The 21,174-nt window shown below is 43.6% G+C and overlaps 1 protein-coding gene across 3 annotated transcripts in view; it reads right to left on the bottom strand.

The window, feature by feature from the left end:
* The window catches only part of ARHGAP10 (Rho GTPase activating protein 10), a 368,778-nt gene that overhangs the window by 256,915 nt on the left and 90,689 nt on the right, over nucleotides 1–21,174 (bottom strand). For all 3 annotated transcript variants that reach the window (XR_009692905.1, XM_061142466.1, XM_061142467.1), the window contains exons 2-3: nucleotides 19,224–19,319; nucleotides 19,089–19,150 (exon numbers count right to left, since the gene is read on the bottom strand). Coding sequence is in view for 2 of the 3 variants with exons in the window: in XM_061142466.1 (XP_060998449.1) it covers nucleotides 19,089–19,150; nucleotides 19,224–19,319 (158 nt within the window). In the remaining variant the exon portion in view is untranslated. The remainder of the gene's footprint in view (nucleotides 1–19,088; nucleotides 19,151–19,223; nucleotides 19,320–21,174) is intronic.

Here is a 21,174-nt window from a genome sequence, read left to right as displayed (position 1 = left end):
ACTACGCCCTGCCTTCCTAATCAATCACTCAACTCTAACAAGGACAGACTGAGTCTAATGAAACAGAAGGAATTATGACCATTCCCCATGGCTCTCGTTATTTTAAGCCTGGATTCCAAGTGTTCTTGACCCCAGAGGAATGCATAATCTGAGAACAAGGGAGAATTTCCACTATTTTTCTCCCATGACCTTCCAGAGACTTCCATTTCATTAGATTGAAGCAAAAACTCGACTTTCCAACTCCGGTGTCAAGAACAGCGGCAGAGAAACCTTCCGGCAAAGACATACCATTTCTCCTTGAACAGAACCTTGAGGAAAGGTGTCAAGTAACTCTCATATATATCTAAACATAAGGACTGTGTTTCTCAAACTTCCCCTCAGGAAAAAAGAGACTTAGCCCTATATAAGAATTCTTAGTCTCCTGAAGGAATGCACTTTCCAATGTTCTGATGAACAAAGAATTGTTTCAAGAATCTTAGCCTAAAACAGCCCTGAACACCCCTAGTTTTAGCTGCTTAGAGATCACGAACAGGTTTGACTTAGAAACACAAGAGGACGCTAAGAAACTGAAGAGATTTATTTATCATTCAGGAGAAGTTCAGTAATTTCATAAAAACCACTCTAGAAGAATAAGCTAAGTGATTACATTAAGAAAGTCATAAAACAGAAATTAATGCAACATTGTAAATCACCTACAGCTCAATAAATAAATTTTTAAAAACAGAAAGCCATGAAAATACATCTCAGGAATATTTTTTTTTAAGTGAGACTGTCCAAACGTGCTATTAGGTGGTACTTATAGCTTGAGATAAAATTTCCAGTGAAAGCATCAGAAAGACATTTTAAAGAGGTCTGTATCTCAAAGAACTCAGACTGACGTGGCCACAAGGAGAGCTGTGCTGAAAAATTTAGAATGCATCATAATAATTACATTAATGGCAAAGGTGTCAAGAGCTGGAATAATGTCTTCATGAAATATGGGAAATATTCCTAAAGTATACACTGGTAATTTAATTTTTAAATACAAACACACATTTTATCAACTAAATCATGATAATACACATCTGATTAATTATCTGGCAGACACACACATGCATACTTAAAAGTATGTAAGTTCAAGTTGTCCAAAAATGTCTTGTTTAATCTTTTCATGGGAAAATGGTACTGCATTACCATCAGGAATAAACATTATAGCTAGTGGCTATCTGTCCTTTTTGGCCACTGGATGCTTGAAACCCCCTTCCTATGTTTGAGAAACTCTCCTCCCGAATAGGACAAAACCCATCTTCCACTATAAAGGCTGATAATGACAGACACTTGCTTTCCCTGCTGTCTTGCATGAGGTCCTGGCACCTGTCCAGAGTTCCACTAGTCAGTGATCCCCACTCAAGAATTTGATTTGGAAACTAGTATGACCCCTGGGTTGGGAAGATCCCCTGAAGGAAGAAATGGCAACCCGCTCCAGTATTCTTGCCTGGAGAATCCCATGGACAGAGGAGCCTGGCAGCTACAGTCCGTGGGGTGGCAAAGAGTCGGACACGGCTGAGCATGTGAGCAACAGTACTTGAAAAGCCAAGTCCTGGTGGTGGGAGCAACTCCTGTCCTGGGTGCGGCAGTTCCACCAACAGCCACCAGGGGCAGTGGTTTTGCTGGTGCACGAGTATTGTTTACACGCCTGGCTGCAACAGCGGAAGTCTTCACGCTCAGCTCCGTGGTACAACCCCTGGCATCATTCCCAGTTCCCAAAAAGATACTGCAAGCTACTGCTGTTCTTTAATAAACTCCCCTTCTGGTGGTCCAGTGGATAAGAAGTCACCTCGCAATGCAGAGGATGTGGGTTCGAACCCTGGTCAGGGAACTAAGAGAGCTAAGATCCCACAGGCCATGCAGCAACTAAGGGCTGCACACCACAACTACTCAGGAGTCCAAGTGCTGCAACAAAAGGCCCCTCCTGATGCAATGAAGACCCCATGTGCCACAGCTAAGACCCAAAGCAGCCAAAATAAATAAATAATCAACTTCCTTTCTGTTCTGAAAAGCTAGACCACGAAGGTGAGAATCTAGACTTAATATTTTTTTAAAGTTCAGAACCTTAAAACCATCTTGTCAAACTGCTTTTGGTGCTATCCTTCTCCATATTCCTAAACAAGATTTTTCTTCTATTAAACCAATTCATTTTTAATTAGATTACTCCCCATCCACATGCTCCTTTGTGACCTCTTTCTCCCTCCAGTCAGTCTCTCCCTGTGCTATACCTTCCCCCTATCAATCAAGGATCAAATCTTAAAGGGAAAATTTAAGTGAACACTAAAGTCCTCTCTCTTTTTTTTTTCAAGGCTCTAATGTTGGCAAAAAATGATGAAGTTTCACAGCTGGTTTTGCTAAGAGAGTCCTGCCACAGAGATAAATACGAGGCCAACATTTCTTCACTCAGGCTCTGACCTAACTAGTTCTGTTTTTAGACCACAGGAAAAACAATTTTCTTTTGTTGCCTGTGTATTCTCAACTATACAGAAGGACAATACTTGCTCTCTGCCTACTTAATACCATTAAGTAAAAAGAGGAAGAGGATATCATGCTAGAAGCAATTTTAACTTCAAAATAAATAAATCCTTGGATGTTATGTTATTTCTAAGCACAGTACAAGCTAAGTTAATCCCTCCTGGTCAGAAAAAAGAATTAATGGAAAAATATGAAATTAAATTTTATAGTGGTAATAGCTCAAACCCAGCAGCTAAGAATTAGAGAGCATTTTAATAGACCTGTAAAATAAGCTCTAATTGGGACATAGGTGCAGAGGGTCTGCACATTAATTCTGCAGGGTTTGCACCTGAAAATGAGAAGCCAATTAATATGAAATGGTTCCTTCAGTGTCTGACTCTTTCAGACCATGGCAATTTCACTTAAAAGCCTAGGAACCATAATTTGTAAGATATTGACATATATTCCAAATGCATGACTTATTTACCACACTTGTGCTTTTATTCAGACAATTCAAGAATAAAAGTTCTTCAACTTTCAGTCCTAATACTAAACAGCTTGAAACCTAACAAAGCTAGAGGGTTTGAGCTCAAGGTCTGACCACTTCTGCGCTGAGTCAGCGGCCCTGATGTTTGGCCACCTCACCCTCGAAAAGGGCTTCCCTGATAGCTCAGTTAGTACAGAATCTGCCTGCAATGGGGGAGACCTGGGTTGGGAAGACTCCCTGGAGAAGGGAAAGGCTACCCACTCCAGTATTCTTGCCTAGAGAATTCCATGGGCTGCATAGTCCATGGGGTAGCAAAGAGTTGGACACAACTGGGCAACTTTCACTTTTGCTCTCAAAAAAGAAGTTGGGTCATTTTATGACAAAATTTTAAGATGCACTTAATGCCTATTTTCTAAAAACAAATATCTTAGTGTTTGAGGACCGCTTGGGGGTGGGAGGAGGGAAGCATCAATTCTGAAGGGCATTCATCAAAATAAAAGTACCAATTTTATTCAGATTTATTCAGATTATTTAAGCCAAACAGACCCCATCAGGAAAGGCTTTTTAGTGTTTATTTTTGTTTGCTTTTTATACTTAGGAAAAATCAAGAATCTTCAAACAAAAGCTATTGGGTTTTACCTAATAAGGGGCTACCCCGGTGGCAGAGCAGTAAAAAATTCGCCTGCAAAGCAGTATACACAGAAGACGCGTGTTCAATCCCTAGGTCTGGACGATCCCCTGGAGGAAGAAATGGCAACCGGCTCCAGTATCCCTGCCTGGAAAATTCCACGGATAGAGGAGCCTGGCAGGCGGTAGCCCACCGGGTCTCAAAGGGTCAGACACACTTATCCACTGAGCACAACCAAATAAGGATGTGTGGGTATTTAACCTTGAGCCTCATTCCCTCTGGGCCTGAGGGACAATGAAAACCTGGCTTCTACTTTTTAGACAAAACAAATACTTGGGCAGAACATCATGAGAAGGAATAAAATGCCACAGGAATGAGAGTTAAACCTGTCAGAAAGCTGTAAAAGCATCTAGAGAAAATTAGAGGGATTTTTTTTAAAGTGTAAATAAGAAAATGCTAATTTCTGAGGTAAATAGTATAACTCAGTGGCATAGCTAGAAATGGCACATCATGAACAAGGAGACAATAAATTGCTGAATTAAGAAAATATGAGAGAGACACAGAGGTAGAAAGGAGAACTATTCAGAAAAGCACATCTACACTTTTGACCAATGACAAAGAGATGAGCTGTCCACCCCTTCTGTGAGGCCTGGGCTCCCTGAGTGTCCAAGAGGGAAGAGGAAGGGCCCGGGGCAGCAGGGCCCTTGATATCTCATGCTCTGCTGCGTAGCCAAGAGCGAAGCACCTCATCCTGGAATAGGGCCCAGGTTCTCTCTGTATCCTCAGGTGCTAGAACTCTGCCCAGCTCATAATGGCATTCAAACATATTTGTTTTACGAAGCGGGATTCTCTCACAAAATTAATATAAAGAACAACATTTCTGGATCAATGCAACATTTCCTGCTGCTGGTGATAAAGTCGCCAGGATTGCCCAAGTTGAGTTTCCTATATGTGTTAAGGGAAGCACTGCCTGAAACCGCACACCCTGGCCAAGCCCCATAGTGACCATCTGCATGAATTATTTTACGACAGGAGTTCCTGGTAAGGAACATGGAACTAACAAGCCACCACCAACTGGAAGAGTTCGGGGAAGGTAAAAAGGACACAGGAGACGCCAGTCCATATGTCCTCCCAGAATCCACCTCTCTGGAACCCATCTTGCCTGAGTGATGCACGCAGCACCAGGAAGGACCCTGAGTCAGAATGATTGACCAGAGACAACTCTGAAACTAACCTCATCACTATAAAACCCAAGACTGGGAGCCACATGGCAGAGCCATCCCCCTGGGTTCCTTGATGCTGCTGCTCTCCACCCGGGTGCCCCTTGCCAATAAAGTCTCTTGCTTTGCCAGTACGGGTGTCTCGAATAATTCACTTCTGAGTGTTTGACAAGAGCCTATTCTCAGGTCCTGGAAGGGGCGCCTCTTTGTCCAACACAGGGACACATTCTCTCTCCTTCAGAATAGTCGGTGTCTATGTTAGACCAGGTCCTCTAAAAAGCAGACACCAAGACAGGATTAGAAATAAAAGATATTTTTATGAGAAATGTCTATGAGAGAAAGGGGGGAAGGAGCCAGGGAAGGCTGGAAGTCATCAGATATCCATGAACATCTGGCCCCAGGGAAAGGAGATGAGGAAGGAAGGAACGTGGGGTGGATGCATGTCAGACTGCAGTGCAGTTCTAGAAAAAGTTCAACTAGACCATCAGGGACTCCTCGAGCCGTGGCTGCCTGCCGGAGGACTCCAGTCCCCGGGAATGAGTCTGCTTTAGTACCTCTGCTCTGCTCATTCACAGACTGGAGGGCAGACGTGGGAACCGTGGTCTTCACGCTGAGGCAGAGGTGGAACCTCGCAGCAATGAGGCCCAGTGGTGGATTCAACTTGTTGCAACGGGAGATCAAGTCTGCCACTGTCTCCAATTCCAGATTCCTTCCACCACACTTTCCAGTGCTTCTCCCCTGGGCCTCTAACAGTCCCCACCACCTGGGTACTACTGTGTTTCATTAAATCTAACAAGCCACTAAAACTAAGACACTCCATATTTTCTATACTATTAAAGAGATGCTGCTAGTAACATCATTCACTATCAACTCTAAGAACTTCTATATTTACTGAAAATGATCTTTGGGAGTCAGATATATTTTTATCATACATCTTTTAAGATTTTTTTGATGTTGCCCCTTTTTAAAGTCTTTATTCAGTTTGTTGTAATATTGCTTCTGTTTTATGTTTTTGTTTTTTTGGCCGTGAAGCATATGGGATCTTAGCTGCCTGATCAGGGATTGAACCTGCACCTTCTACATAGAAGTCTTAACCACTGAACCACAGGGAAGACCCTCATGTTCCCTTCTTGGGCGTACGTACATTTTTAAAACAATAGGCAAAATATATCACAGATATTTCTAAAGCTTCTTCAGAGTCCAACTCTTCTCAATCAGTTTTCAGCTCAGTCACCAATATCTGGTTCTCCCCACGCATTTTCTTTCCTTCTGTGCCATCAAGAGTCTCACAGCTGAATCATTTCTTTAAGGAATGTTCCACTACGGTATCTGGGATTTTCTTTCAAAATGATGGCACCCAATCTTTAGGTAATCATACTGGCACTTCCCTGACCCACCCAGAAGGCCTCAATGGCGTTCCAACCACCAGCAGAATTCATATTTCTTCCTTCAACGGTCCTTAAGTGGTCTGTTGACTGAAATACTAGGAGGTTACTGTTGTCCAAATAGGCCAATTAACAACCAAATTCACGTTTCTTCCTGACTGCTGCCTGGGCGGGGGTAGGGGTGGGGGGCAGCAGCTCTAAGAATACACATACATCTGACCCATATTCCAAGGTGGAGGAGGGGGTATTAAATCTTATGAAGAGTTAAAGGCAAGGAATACTGTCATTGGACTACCAGAAGACAGGATAAAGAGAATCTTTGCATCTCTGTCACCAACTTACTTTGTGATATAAGTCAAATCATTCCATGCAATTCTCCAGGCAAGAATACTGGAGTGGGCTGCCATTCCCTTCTCCAGGGGAATCTTTCTGAGTCAGGGATCAAACCTAAGTCTCCTGTGTTGCAGGCGGATTCTTAACCATCTGAGCCACCAGGAAGCCCAAGTCAAATCATCCCACCTCTTCCAGTTCCCGTTTCCTTTCTTTTTTTGGAATGATGGGACTAAACCTAAGTTTCCCTAAGTTCTCCCTCATCTCTGTTTTAGGAGCCAAAGCCACACTGCTGAAGTACTACATGACAGGACCTGAATGAAAGTCTTTCCCTCATGGAACTGTGGCTTCAGCTGAACTAACTCCCACGAGTGTGGATGAGACGGCTGACTGAGCAGGCTGCTTACCTTCTGGTCCTGCTGGGGGTGGATGTGTGTAGCGAGAGTGTGTGTGTGTATGTGGGGGGCGGGGGGCAAGTGGAAGGGTCCATGCCTGCTTTTTCCTCCTTGACATCAGTACTAACTGGTTTATCACAAGGGCTGGCCGATTCCTCAGAAGCAGAAGAGAAGCCCAAGCAGCTAAAATTCAGGAACCACAAGTTTCAGGAGGGAAGTAGCATCTGACGATGACAAGGCTGCAAGGCCACAGATGACACAGTGAGTCACCACGGTGAGGACACTGAGTCAGGAGTCCAGGCCTCACGTGAGAGGGCCAGGAAGGAGCCCCGGCCACCCGCCCAGGGCATCTGCACTCAGAGCAGAATTCTGATTCCAGTGAGTCCGGACCAAAGCCTCGACAGCAGCAGTTCCCCACCTTTTTGGCACCAGGGATCCGTTGCGTGAAAGACAATCTTTCCACAGATAAGAGTGGCAGGGATGGTTTCAGAATGTTTCAAGCGCATTACGTTTATTGTGCATTTTGTTTCTATTTTGATTATTACATCAGCTCCACCTCAGATCATTAGCATTAGATCTGGAGGTTGGGGACCCTGGCTCTATAGGAGTCTAGGTCAGAAAAAAAACCCAACTCTCCAAAGGTGCATTCCTGAAGAACAAGTTTCACCATGACATCTGCGTCTGGCTGAATTATAGTGGATTTCCCAGAAAAACACTGTTGTCAAGTTGTAAAGGTCAGTTTCTAGGAGAAAAATCCTTCATAAATATAGCTTACTGACAGATTTTACACTAAACTGAGAAACATTTTTGTAAATAAGTTGAAGGTGGATTCTTTCTCACCTGAATTGTGCCTGCCAAGGGAATTCTGCATAAAAATGTGTCATTTATCTGTAATAGAACTAATTAAATTAGGTTTGATATACTGTATAAAATATAAACAGATGACATGAAAGGCATAGTTTTTCTAATGGCATGTGATGTCTTTACAGGAATTCGGAAGCAATTACTAAACACACATTAAAGAACACTGTAATTCCCAACAGCAGAGGGACTTCCCTGGTGGTCCCGCGGCTAAGAATGCACCTTGCACTGCAGCAGACTTGAGTCAGATCCCTGGTCAAGGGACCAGATCCTCACGCCGAGGGGCAACTAAGCCCCCGCCCCACACTACAAAGCCCATGCACCTCAACAAAAGATTCCACAAGACGGAACAGAGACCTCGCATGCTGCAGCTAAGACCTGATGCAAACAAGTAAATACATCAGATTTCCAACAGCAGAAATCTGTTCCACTAAAATAAACTAGATCTAGCCCAAAACACTTTGGAAATGGTAAATTAAAACTTAGGGTCGTAAAGACTACTTTTAACCTCCTGAGAGACACAAAGTCACCAAAAAGCAATTCATGGTGGCTCCAACTTTCAGACTGTGGAGCTGGAGAAGACTCTTGAGAGTCCCTTGAACTGCAAGGAGATCCAACCAGTCCACCCTAAAGGAGATCAGTCCTGAATATTCAGTGGAAGGGCTGATGCTAAAACTCCAATACTTTGGCCACCTGATGTGAAGAGCCAACTCACTGGAAAAGACCCTGATGCTGGGAAAGATCAAAGACAAGAGGAGAAGGGGGCGACAGAGGATGAGATGGTTGGATGGCATCACCGACTCAGTGGACATAAGTTTGAGCAAATTCCAGGAGCTAGTGGAGGGCAGGGAAGCCTGGCCTGCTGCAGTTCATAGGGTCACAAAGAGTGGGACACAAGTGAGAGACTCAATAACAGCAAAAACTTTCAGGCAGATCTAGCTCCAAGACTAGGAAGGCCAGTGGGGATTTCACGAGCACCCTAGGCCAGTGGTGCAGATGGAGAAATGTTGCACAACAACCTGGAGGGGTTATTAAAACACAGCCTGACGTGTCCCACCCCAGAGTTCCTGATTCAACAGGTCTGGAGAGGCGCCCAAAAGTCTGCATTTCCAGCAAGTTCCCAGTTCTGCTACTGGTCCAGGGACCCAGCTTGGAGAACCACCACCCACGGTGGTACTCAAGACAGAATGTCATGGAAATTTCTCCCCAGTGGTAAAAGATACTTAGTTCATGTTAACATATATGGCCTTCACTAGTGGCTCAATCAGTAAAGAGTCTGCCGGCAACACGGAAGACCCAGGTTTGATTTCTGGGTCAGGTAGATCTCCTGCAGAAGGCAATGGCAACCCACTCTAGTATTCTTGCCTGGAAAATTCCATGGACATGGGAGCCTGATGGGCTGCAGTCCGTGGGGTCACAGAGAGTTGGACATGACTGAGTGACTAACACACACCCACAACCAACATATACTATTTTAATCACGCCTTGAAGCATTTTTGAAACTTTAAAATTGTCATAGAAAGTCTGAAACAAAAATCAGTGTCAAAACCCCCAAAAGATACAAAAATCACATAACCAAATGCTTCCGGAAGATTCTTGAGATGATGTAAGAAAGATGAGAAAGGAGTGAAGCAAATCAGAATGAGTTGAGGAAACACCCATCATGCCTTGCCTGGAAGCATCCAAACCACTGGGTTAGACAAAAAGTCCACTGGGTCGGTAAGAGCGTACAGAAAAACCCAAACTAACGTTTTGGCCAACCCAATATTAACTAAAGCCTTCACTCAACCGAGTGCTTGCTTTACCAAGACATAAGCGCAGGGTCCCTCACCCAGCAAGTGTTTCCTGGCCCAGTGTGTTCACAAGAGTAAAATCCGTGGTGGGGAAAGACATGGAGAAGAAAAAACAGAGAGGAAGGAAGGAAGAGGTCTCAAAAGCCTGAAGATTTTGTGTACACACAGACAGCTCAAGGGGGAAAAGGATGCAACTGAGGGGGAAGATGCCCGCCTACATCTGGACACCATTGGGCAAGCTCTCGCTTCTCTCTCCAGGCACGCCCGCCTCCCCCAAGCTTCCCTGCACCTCTGAGCCTCATGCAACTGCCCTGATGTACCAGAAATCCCAGATACTCAGCGTCACTGAAAACTCCCCGATTTTCAGCAATGGACAAAAATTTAAAAGGCAGGATGAGAGGACTCACGCGGAGCATGAAGGGCTTTCAAAAGAACATCAGCAACACGACAGCACTATTTTAAACGTTCCTAAATTCCTGGCCGGCTGCCCAGTGCAGATAAGTACGGCACGTCCTGGCCCGCCAGGGAGAGCATGTCCGGAATTCTGGCAGGGGAACACCGCACTGGACTTTCCTCGGGGGACATGCGCGGAAGTGACACAGGCATCCCGTGGACTTGGCTCTCCAGCTCAACAGCTGGCACCATGATCAGGAAAAAACTACTCACTTGGAAACACTGTCCTGAAAAAGGGCAATATTGGCCTTGTCAAGGACATGGCACATCCGTTCATAAACATTTGACTTTCACGCATGGAGGGAACCACTGACTTCCAGACTGGCATTCTCTCCACTTTCTAACACTTCATTTTAATAGCTACAGAGCTGGACTATTGGTGGACAGGGGATATGCAAACACAGCTTCTCTCTTCCCCAAATTCAATCCATTTTCCCTTAAGGAAGAAACTGAGGGTTTCCCTGGTGGTCCAACGGCTAATACTCTGCGCTCCCAATGCAGGGCGCCCAGGTTCAATCCTTGGTCAGGAAACTAGATCCCACAAGCAGCAACTAAAGATCCCGTGCACCACAACTGAGACCCAGCGCAGCCAAGTAAGTAAATATTAAAAGAAAAGAAAAGAAACTGGGGCTTCACTTCCACCTTTCCTTCCCAGGCTAACTCCAACATATCAACCCAGACCAGAAATAATGTCTCTAATATGCCTTCCCCGAATTCCCCAATAACTTTCCATGATGAACACTTCAGGCAATCTCCCCCATACAGCACTAACCAGTCAAGGCTCACAGCTACGCCTTTGTGTTGATGGCACGTGACACAGAGTGTGTGCTGAACTACATATATGTATCCGGCCCACTGAGGGACACACGAGGCAAGTGACCATACACAGCTGGTGCCTCAAAACAGAGAAGCACATATTCCTGATGGCTGAGCTTCCAGGCTCACGTCTTTATCCCTTAAAGCCCCAAAACATATTTTGACATTTATTTAGGAGATGGAAAGCCTCTTAAAAAATACGTGGCACCAGTCTTTGCCTTCCAAAACACAGATTACATTTTTTTAACATCTTAATGGCTTAACTGTAAATATCTAAGTATTATGATGCACCATCATTTAATTTAGGACTTCAGGAAATACTCATCACTTTTTAAAAAACTGAAGTACAATTGGTTTACACTGCTAATTTCTGCTGAACAGAAAAGTAATTGAGTTATGCATACATATTCTTTTTTATATTCTTTTCTATTACGGTTTATCTCAGGATATTGAATATAGTTCCCTGTGCTATAGAGCAGGATCTTGCTCTCTACGCAGTCTATATGTAAGAGTTTGCATCTGCTAATCCCAGACTCCTAGTCTTTCCTTCCCCTACACGCCCCTCAGCAACCACAAGCCTGATGTCCATGAGTCTGTTTCTGTCTCACAGAAAGGTTCATTTGTGTCCTATTTTAATTTCACATATAAGTGATATACAGTATTTGTCTCTTTCTGACTTACTTCATTTAGCATGATACCCTCTATTTCCATCCATCTTGCCACAACTGGCATTATTTTGTTTCTTTTTATGGCTGAGTAACCTTACAGTGTATGGGTGTGTGTACACACACCACATCTTCTTTATTCATTCATCCATCAAGGGACATTTAGGTTGCTTCCATGTCTTGCCTATTGTAAACAGTGCTGTATGAATATAGGGGTTCATATATCTTTCTGAATCAGAGTTTTGTCCGGATACATGCTCAGGAGGAGGATCTCTGGACCATGTGGTAACTCTATTTTTCTTTTTTGGAGGAACTGTCATATTGCTCTCCACAGTGGCTGCACCATTTTACATTCTCACCAACAGTGCAGGATGCTTCCTTTTTCTCCACACCCTCTCCAACATTCATTTGTAGATACTGTGATGATGGGCATTCTGCTCACTATAAGATGATGCCTCATGGTAGTTTTGATTTGCATTTCTCTAATAATTAGAAATGTTGAGCATCTTTTCACACGTCTACTGACTAATCACTTTTAAAGATTGAGTGACATGAAGATTTTGTTAAACTCTTGGAACCAGAGTACGCCTACCTCTATGTTACAGCTGTCCTTTTCCATGCTCTTTTTTTTTAATATGTGACTTTTAACATGCTGCTGTTTTGTAACAATTTTAAGAAAAACAAGAGTTTTCCAAAGTTCTCAGAAAGTACTGGCATCCATTTTAGCTCCTGAAAGAACTTCCTTGTCACTGTGTTTGCGGGTGAGTTTGTTAAACTATACAAAGAACCCCACCCCCAAGTCTCTACCGCACAAACTCCAGTTCAAATACCACTTCTTTCATAAAGCCCTTCCCAGCAAGCACAGGCTTCACTACTCGCCTCTCCAGGCAACCACACCCTCTACTTCTGTTTAGTACTTAGTATAGTATATTTTAATTCACTTTTAACCAGTTACTCAAGACCACATTGGACACTTGTTGAGGGAGCTATCTTTTCTTACTCAAAAGTTTCAGGCTGGAGTCTGATAAAGCATCAAAGATTTTTTGTTGACTAAATGATCAAAGGTTATGTAACGAAAGCAGCCATAATGATGCCATGCAACTTTCATGGTTAAAAAACCAAGTAATCACTGACTACCAAGATTAGACAGAAACACCAAATAATGTCAACATGGGTTAAATGCCATGTTTTTTTAACATTCGTCATTATTCATTTAGTTATTATAACTCACTGATAACTCAGGTAGTAATGCTATTAACAAATGGAACAATATCAGGAATTTCAGTCAAGAGGGAAAGACAAGAAGAAAAATTTATATATTAAATGGGACTTAGAAACTTATCAATCAAATGCAGTGTCTTTGGATCCAGATTTCAACAAATCCAACTGTTATGGGAAGGAGGTAATAGGAGAGACAAAATGTAAATGAATATCAGGGGAAAAAGACTAATTCTCTGTAATCTCAAGGAACTGCTGGTGACTTTTAGGTGTGACAAGGATTCAGTTCAGTTCAGTCGTTCAGTTGTCCAACTCTTTGTGACCCCATGAACCACAGCATGCCAGGCCTCCCTATCCATCACCAACTCCCAGAGTTTACTCAAACCCATGTCCATTGAGTCGGTGATGCCATCCAACCATCTCATCCTCTGTCGTCCCCTTCTCCTCCTGCCCTCAATCTTTCTCAGCATCAGGGTCTTTTCAAATGAGTCAGCTCTTCACATCAGGTAGCCAAAGTATTAGAGCTTCAGCTTCAGCATCAGTCCTTCCAATGAACACCCAAGGACTGATCTCCTTTAGGATGGACTGGTTGGATCTCCTTGCAGCCCAAGGGACTCTCAAGAATCTTCTCCAACACCACAGTTCAAAAGTATCAATTCTTCAGTGCTCAGCTTTCTTTATAGTCCAACTCTCACATCCATACATGACCACTGGAAAAACCATAGCCTTGACTAGACAGATCTTTGTTGACAAAGTAATGTCTCTGCTTTTTAACATGCTGTCTAGGTTGGTCATAACTTTCCTTCCAAGGAGTAAGCGTCTTTTAATTTCATGGCTGCAGTCACCATCTGCAGTGATTTTGGAGCCCAGAAAAATAATGTCAGTCACTCTTTCCACTGTTTCCCCATCTATTTGCTATGAAGTGATGGGACCAGATTCCATGATCTTAGTTTTCTGAGTGTTGAGCTTTAAGCCAACTTTTTCACTCTCCTCTTTCACTTTCATCAAGAGGCTTTTCGGTTCATCTCCACTCTCTGCCATAAGGGTGGTGTCATCTACATATCTGAGGTTATTGATATTTCTCCCGGCAATCTTGATTCCAGCTTGTGCTTCATCCAGCCCAGCATTTCTCATGATGTACTCTGCATAGAAGTTAAATAAGCAGGGTGACAATATACAGCCTTGATGTACTCCTTTCCCAATTTTGAACCAGTCTGTTGTTCCATGTCCAGTTCTAACTGTTGCTTCCCGACCTGCATACAGGTTTCTCAAGAGGCAGGTCAGGTGGTCTGGTATATCCCATCTCTTTAAGAATTATTCACAGTTTATTGTGATCCACACAGTCAAAGGCTTCAGCATAGTCAATAAAGCAGAAACAGATGTTTTTCTGGAACTCTCTTGCTTTTTCGATGATCCAGTGGATGTTGGCAATTTGATCTCTGGTTCCTCTGCCTTTTCTAAATCCAGCTTGAACATCTGGAAATTCACGGTTTACATATTGCTGAAGGCTGGCTTGGAGAATTTTAAGCATCACTTTACTAGCGTGTGAGATGAGTGCAATTGTGCAGTAGTCTGAGCATTCTTTGGGATTGCCTTTCTTTGGGATTGGAATGAAAACTGACCTTTTCCAGTCCCGTGGCCACTGCTGAGTTTTCCAAATTTGCGGCATATTGAGGGCAGCACTTTCACAGAATCACCTTTCAGGATTTGAAGTAGCTCAACTGGAATTCCATCACCTCCACTAGCTTTGTTCGTAGTGATGCTTCCTAAGGCCCACTTGACTTTACATTCCAGGATGTCTGGCTCTAGGTGAGTGATCACACCAGCATGATTAACTGGGTCGTGAAGATCTTTTTTGTACAGTTCTTCTGTGTATTCTTGCCACCTCTTCTTAGTATCTTCTGCTTCTGCTAGATCCATATCATTTCTGTCCTTTATTGAGCCCATCTTTGACAAGGATATTGTGGTTCAAAAGAACATTATCTTTGAGAGTTATGATAAAACAATATAATACTGGACTTTCTGTCAAAATAATGGGGGTGGAGTGGTAAGGAGTACAGGAGAAACAGGACTGGCTATGTGGCAGGGGCTATTGAAGGTGAACACTGAGGATGTGTAGTTTAATTTTATTTCTCTGCCCGCACATGCTCAAAATTTTCCAAACTAAAAAGTTTAGATAATGATTTTAAGAAAGCATTAGGTGTCCGCTGCATGCGATGGCTGGTGGGGGCCGCCCTCCACTGCTTTCTGGCTCTGGTTTGTATCCTGCTGTCTGGGGGCGGCGATCCCCACACATGGGTTGTGACATGCCGTCCCACTCCTTTCTGAGGTTCATGACCTTATACAGACAGCATCCCATTCTTACTTCTACCCTGCACTGGAAACCCAGCCCTGTCACTCTCATTCTGCCTGAGACAGAGGCCCAGGCAACCCGCAGCACAGCTGAAGAGTCAATCAACAGGCCAGCTTCCCAACAGCTCTGAGAACCACACTTTCTTAATCAGACAGCCCAGAGCTAAGACCACATTCCAGCCAATTCGTCTCAAGGCACAGAAACCAAAGATACAGTTGTCCCTCAGAATCCAGTGGGGACTGTTCAAGGATCGCCACAGACACCAAAATCCAAGGATATTGAAGTCCCTTACATAAAAATGGCATAATACTTGCATATAACCTATACATATCCTCCTATATACTTTAAATCATCTCTAGATGACTTGCAATACATAATACAAGCAGACAGACCTCAGAGGTTCAAGACTGGAGTTGCAGGCTCAATTCCAGATAACTGTAATAAAGCAAATGTTGCAATAAAGCAAGTCACACATATTTTGTGATTTCCCAGTATACACAGCTATGTTCTTAATACAAAAGTGAACGTGTTAGTTGCTCAGTTGTGTACGAGTCTTTGGGACCCCATGGACTGTAGCCCACCAGGCTCCTCCGTCCATGAGATTCTCCAGACAAGAATACTTGGGCAGCTTGCCATTTCCTTCTCCAGGGGATCTTCCAAAACCCAGGGATCAAACCTGGGTCACTCGTGTTGTAGGCAGATTCTTTACCATCTAAGCCATGAGTTCATTGAGTGTGCAATAGCATTATATCTTTAAAAAGCAATGTACATACCTTAATTTAGAAACATTTTACAGCTATAAAATGCTAACCATCACCTGAGCCTTCAGTGAGTTGTGATCTCTTTGCCATAGTCCCATCAAAGATCACTGATCACAGACTGCCACAACAAATGCACTAACAATGAAAAAGTTTGAACTTCAACAAGAACTATCAAATGTGACTGAGTCAAAAAGGGAGCAAATTTCATTGGAAAAATAGCACCTAAAGACGTGCTTAACATAAGGTCGCCACAAGCCTGCAATAAAAGCACATCTGAAAAGCACAATAAGGTCTAATGAAAATACTATGTAAATAGTTGTGAAGACAATGTATATGACAGACAAAGAGTTGTCAGCATGTAGAAAATGCAAGTTTTACTTTTTAGAACTTGCCAGAATCTTTTTTCAAATATTTTTGATATGCAAAGGCAAACCCCATGGATACCGAGCACCAGCTACAGAATATCACCCTACAGAATAGGGTGAATCTACAGAATATCTGAAGAGCTAAACTTCAGCACCGTTCTGCCTAAAGTTCTCCCCTCACCGGGTACCAAGATGCCTTCATAGTTCTCCACTTCCTTCCCGCACCACTGTAGAGGTAATGGTGCCCCATCCCGCTCCCTGGTTCCTTGCCCTTCTCAATTTTGTTTTTCTTTTTTTTTTTTTTGGCCTCATCAGGTGGCTTGTGGGATCTGAGTTCCCAGACCAGAAATTGAACCCAGACCCTCAGCAGTAAGAGCAGAGTCCTAAACACTGGACTTCCAGGGGATTCCCTCAATTCTATCTTGTAGCACCTACTGCTACTTCACAATAAGTTCTACCACCCTCCTTTCCAAACTGTAACCTCCCTGAGGGCAGGGACTCTGCTTGGTTTGCCTCTGCGTGCTCAGATTCTCAACAGCAACTGAAACACAAAAGCAGATCAAACACATATGCAGAATGCTCTGGATCCCAGGAAAATAAGACTAAATGTCAAAGAGGGCTGAGAACAAAAAACTGATACTATTAACTTTAACTAAGAACATGCACTTTCCCCACCCACACGCCCACACCCACTTCATGCACTAACAGGGTGATTTCATGGCGCTACTTTTATCCACTCTGACATTTAGACTGTTCCAAAGAGCTGAAAAATCAGTGACTACAGGGGCATATTAATAATAGCTGAATATGTCAGTTTGTGCCAGAAAAAAACTCAGTGCAGACACAGTACCTTCACGTGCCCACTTCAGTATTTACAACAGACACAAATCATCTCAGAATTTAGGGTGCTGTGTGAATTATATTAAAGCCTTTACAGGCCATGGGTGTTGGTTATTTTAAGTAAAAAAATCAGTGCTGTCTACCACATATAAAATAGATTAATAAGGACCTACTGTATAGCAAGCACCGAAAACTCTACTCAATACTCTGTAATGGCCTATATGGGAGAAGAATCTTAAAAAGAGTAGATGTATTTGTGTATGTATAACTGATTGACTTTGATGTACACTTGAAATTAATACCATATTGTAAATTAACCATACACCAATAAAAAAAATTTTAATATTTTAAAAATAAACAACATTTGGTTGTGCAACTTAGGGTAAAACAATCAGTGCTCTGCTCCTCCTTCTCCTACTACAATTCTACCAGCTAGAAATCCCAACCAGCAACTGGCCTTGTGACAGCTACATCTAGGAAGCTGGCTGCGCTGGCAGGCGGTTCAGGCTGTCTGGTTCTAGCCTGACCTGACTGCGGCCCTCTGCTGCCACGTCATCCTGGGCAAGGTGCTGCACCTGTTTCCTCATCTGTGAATCAGGGGGCAATCACAGGGTCTGGATCACAAGGCTGATATGAGAATTAAAGGCCTGAGTAACAGGGACACAGCCTAGACCAGTACCAGGCAGAGGGTAAAGGTCAGTTCTCCTAGCTGTCATGATCAGCAGTGTTACCACCACAGCTGATCTCACTCAGACACACGTGTGCATGCTTAGTCGCTCAGTCACATCTGACTCTGCAACTCCCAGGACTGTAGCCCGCCAGGCTCCTCTGTCCATGGGATTCTCTAGGCAAGAACACTGGAGTGTGTTGCCATTTCCTCCTCCAGCTTACACACTTACACTTTAACGTAATTCTAGGAAGTACTCATTCTCAAGAACACAGAAAAAAATAGACTGTCATTTTTTTTTTTTTTAAGGCCTGAAAAAACTGGTGACGATACAGTGCATTATAATCCAAAGGGGATTCTGCTGTAAATCTCTGTTGAGTGAATGAATGTCAGGAGGAAGACATAAGCTTTTAAGAAATGTTGGTAAACACTATTCAACGCCCTCAGAATTCATGTGAAAGATCATGCACATAATGCACTCAACATAGCATTGGGCACATGGAGAGCACTCAACAGAGGGGAGCTGTTACTGCTACTGCCGTGATCGTGTATTTCAAGGCAAAGTGGGATTTTAAAGTCTTGCAGGTTCAAGTTCTCTTCCTCTGCACACAGCCTAGAAACCCACAGAATGAGGCAAGTTCCAACACTGCCCTGCTATCCCTCTGCCTCCCCATAAGTTGTTGTTTTGCTGTTTTTTTAAGGAAAGAAATTTTTGACTGCACTGGCTCTTTTTTGCTGCACATGAGCTTTCTCCAACTGGGGTGAGTAGGGGCCACTCTCCAGTTGCAGCCTGTGGGTTTCTCATTGCAGTGGCTTCTCTTGTTGCAGCACATAGGGTCTAAGGTATGCAAGCTCAGTAATTGTGTCATGGGCTCAGCAGTTGCAGCTCAAAGGCTTACATGCCCCGAGACACATGGGATCTTAGTTCCCAGACCAGGGATCAAACCCATGTGCCCTGCATTAGCAGATGGATTCTTAACCACCAAACCGCCAGGGAAGTCCCTCCATAAGTTTCCTGCTTTTGTCTTCTTGATAGGTTAAGATGATTCTTTGTGAGACTTATTTCAATGCAACTGCTCCAGGGCTAACAAAAATCTAGGAAGTGTTGATACATTTCAAAGCACTTTTTTACAAATGAAGACACAGGCCCTTGGTCGAGAGGTTCAGAAACTCGTCTAAGATCTCACCATGAGCAGTGCCACCGGGCAACTAGAAATCCAGGCTCCCCAAACCTCATCCAGGCTTCTTTCCATTACCAGGTACTACTCACCCACAGATAAATGCACCAAAACCTCCCCTAGAATCAGCTTCTACACCTGGATCTCCCCCCACTTAAAGACGGATATATTCATTAACAACCCATCACTCACCATGATTTCCCTCTGTTCTTCCAGATTCTTCAAAAAATTAGAAAATTCACGCAAGGAAGCATCTGTAAGGAGAAAGGCATCATTATTTCGTGGCCAAAGCAAAGGAAAGTCAACCAAAACCTCGTCTTTACATACCTATGCAGCGTTCATCATCGGTCTCTGCATCTCCGATGAACTCGAATTTGAAGTCTCTGAGGGAGTGCGCGAACTTCCGCTGGGCTGCCGAGAGACCTGGAAAGAAAGAGGAAGTGACCACGGGCGTCCTTGCTTCCAGTCAAGCTTTAGCATGAACTGATTCCTCCTCAGACAGCAGAGCTGTGGAGCTTTCCTCCACATGAGCTGTGACAAGGCCCAACCCAGCTCCTCAGCCACGGGGCCCGGCATCCCGCCTGGGCACTCCCTGGGAGTTTGTCTGCGATGTTCTAGGATGGAGCAGCTGCTGGAGAAAGATTTATACTGCTCCCAAAAGCACTTTCCCGTTCTCTACTCACACAGGTCACAGTTCCAGCTATCACCAGGGGCACACCACACCTAATAGCATGTCCCGAGGCTTGATGACATCCAACCAGGTGCCGAGATTTCAAATATAAACATCTCAAAGCCCAGTCAGCCCCCCAGATGCCCTTAACTGATGGTCCAACTCTGGCTGGAGAAACCCAGAGGATTCAAAGAGCTTTCAAAGCAAACAGCAGCAGCGAGGTAAGCCAAAGGCCAAGCTTAAATGGCAGAAAGAATTCATTCGCCAAAAGACCTATAGGGCCTCATCTATTTTTTTTTTCCCTAATTGGTGATTCATAGAAAATAGTGGAAATAGTTCTACTTCTGTAACAGGCTAACAGTTATGTTACAGGCCACACACCATGCTACAAGATATGTATTTCTTTAACCTCACTCAATACTCTTAAGAGATAAATAAAGGTTATCCCCATTTTACCATGGAGTGCCAAAGCTCAGAGATATTAAATAACTAGCACTATGTCACACAGCTACTACAACAGCAAAGGTTTGATCGCTTCCAAAGTCGTTTGTACAAAACCCATGCCCTTGACAGGGTACAATCCTGTTTCTAAAGCACTTTAAAAGCTGCTGCTCCCCAATGCCTGCAGCCTGTATGGCCCCTGGCTCACTACAACAAATACTGACAGACTGTGTTAAATTAAAACTTCCTGTCAAGCAAATAGAAAAGTTGAAAAAGCAAAACACCAGTCCATAACTGTTGATCAGAGCACTCACACAAAAAGCAAACATGGACAAGAAACCGAAGCACTGGTTATAAACACTGAGGGCTGTTTTTAATAAGATGGTGTAAGATGGTAGCAGCAAAAAGCTTCTCTTTCTTAGTCATTGTATTATAGCTAACAAGCAAGGAGTGAAAGAAAAAATTTCTTATTTTTACATTGGGAAAAAAAAAAGCTTTTTAACCAACTCTTTACCTCCACTCATTAAGCACAATGATTCTCCAATCCCCTCCCTGACAAGCTGCTGCTCCCCACTTCTTAAACTTCCTAATAACCCTCACCAGTTCTGGCAGCCACTCCCATGGTCTGGTTGTTTATTTTTTTCTGGCGGCGCTGAGTCTTCCCTGTGGCACGTGGGCTTACTGTAGCGGTGGCTCACGGGCTTAGCTGCCCTGTGGAATGTGGCATGTGGAATCTTCTCAGACCAGGGAGGGAACCCGGGTCCCCTGCACTGGCAGGTGGATTCTTAACCACTGGACCACCAAGGAAGTGCTTTTAAGTTTTTTCTTAACAGATTCTATTTTAGGGTAGTTGCAGGTTCACAGCAAATTGTGGAGAAGTTAGAAAGGTTTTCCCTAGAACCCCTGCCCTGATATGCATAGCTTCCCTCATTATCAACAACCTCCACTATCACGGTTTTGGAAACCTCATTCTTCCAAAGCTAAACCAGAAACCTTTTAGAAGGTGACACAGGATCGTAATTTCTTACCCTTGGAGTATGGAACAAAAGCACAACCATAATGTAAAATGTGATGGGCTGCAAGCATGGTCTCATTCTCCACCCCTCCTTTGTAGGAGCTTCTCTTTTCAACGGGATTCCTCAGCTCCTTTGGCAATAGGTAGAGTTT

Source organism: Dama dama, chromosome 5 (assembly GCF_033118175.1).
Source record: "Dama dama isolate Ldn47 chromosome 5, ASM3311817v1, whole genome shotgun sequence".
NCBI classification, from domain to species: Eukaryota; Metazoa; Chordata; class Mammalia; order Artiodactyla; family Cervidae; genus Dama; species Dama dama.
The sequence above is the reverse complement of the archived record's forward strand: the minus strand, read 5'-3'. Positions and strand labels throughout refer to the sequence as shown.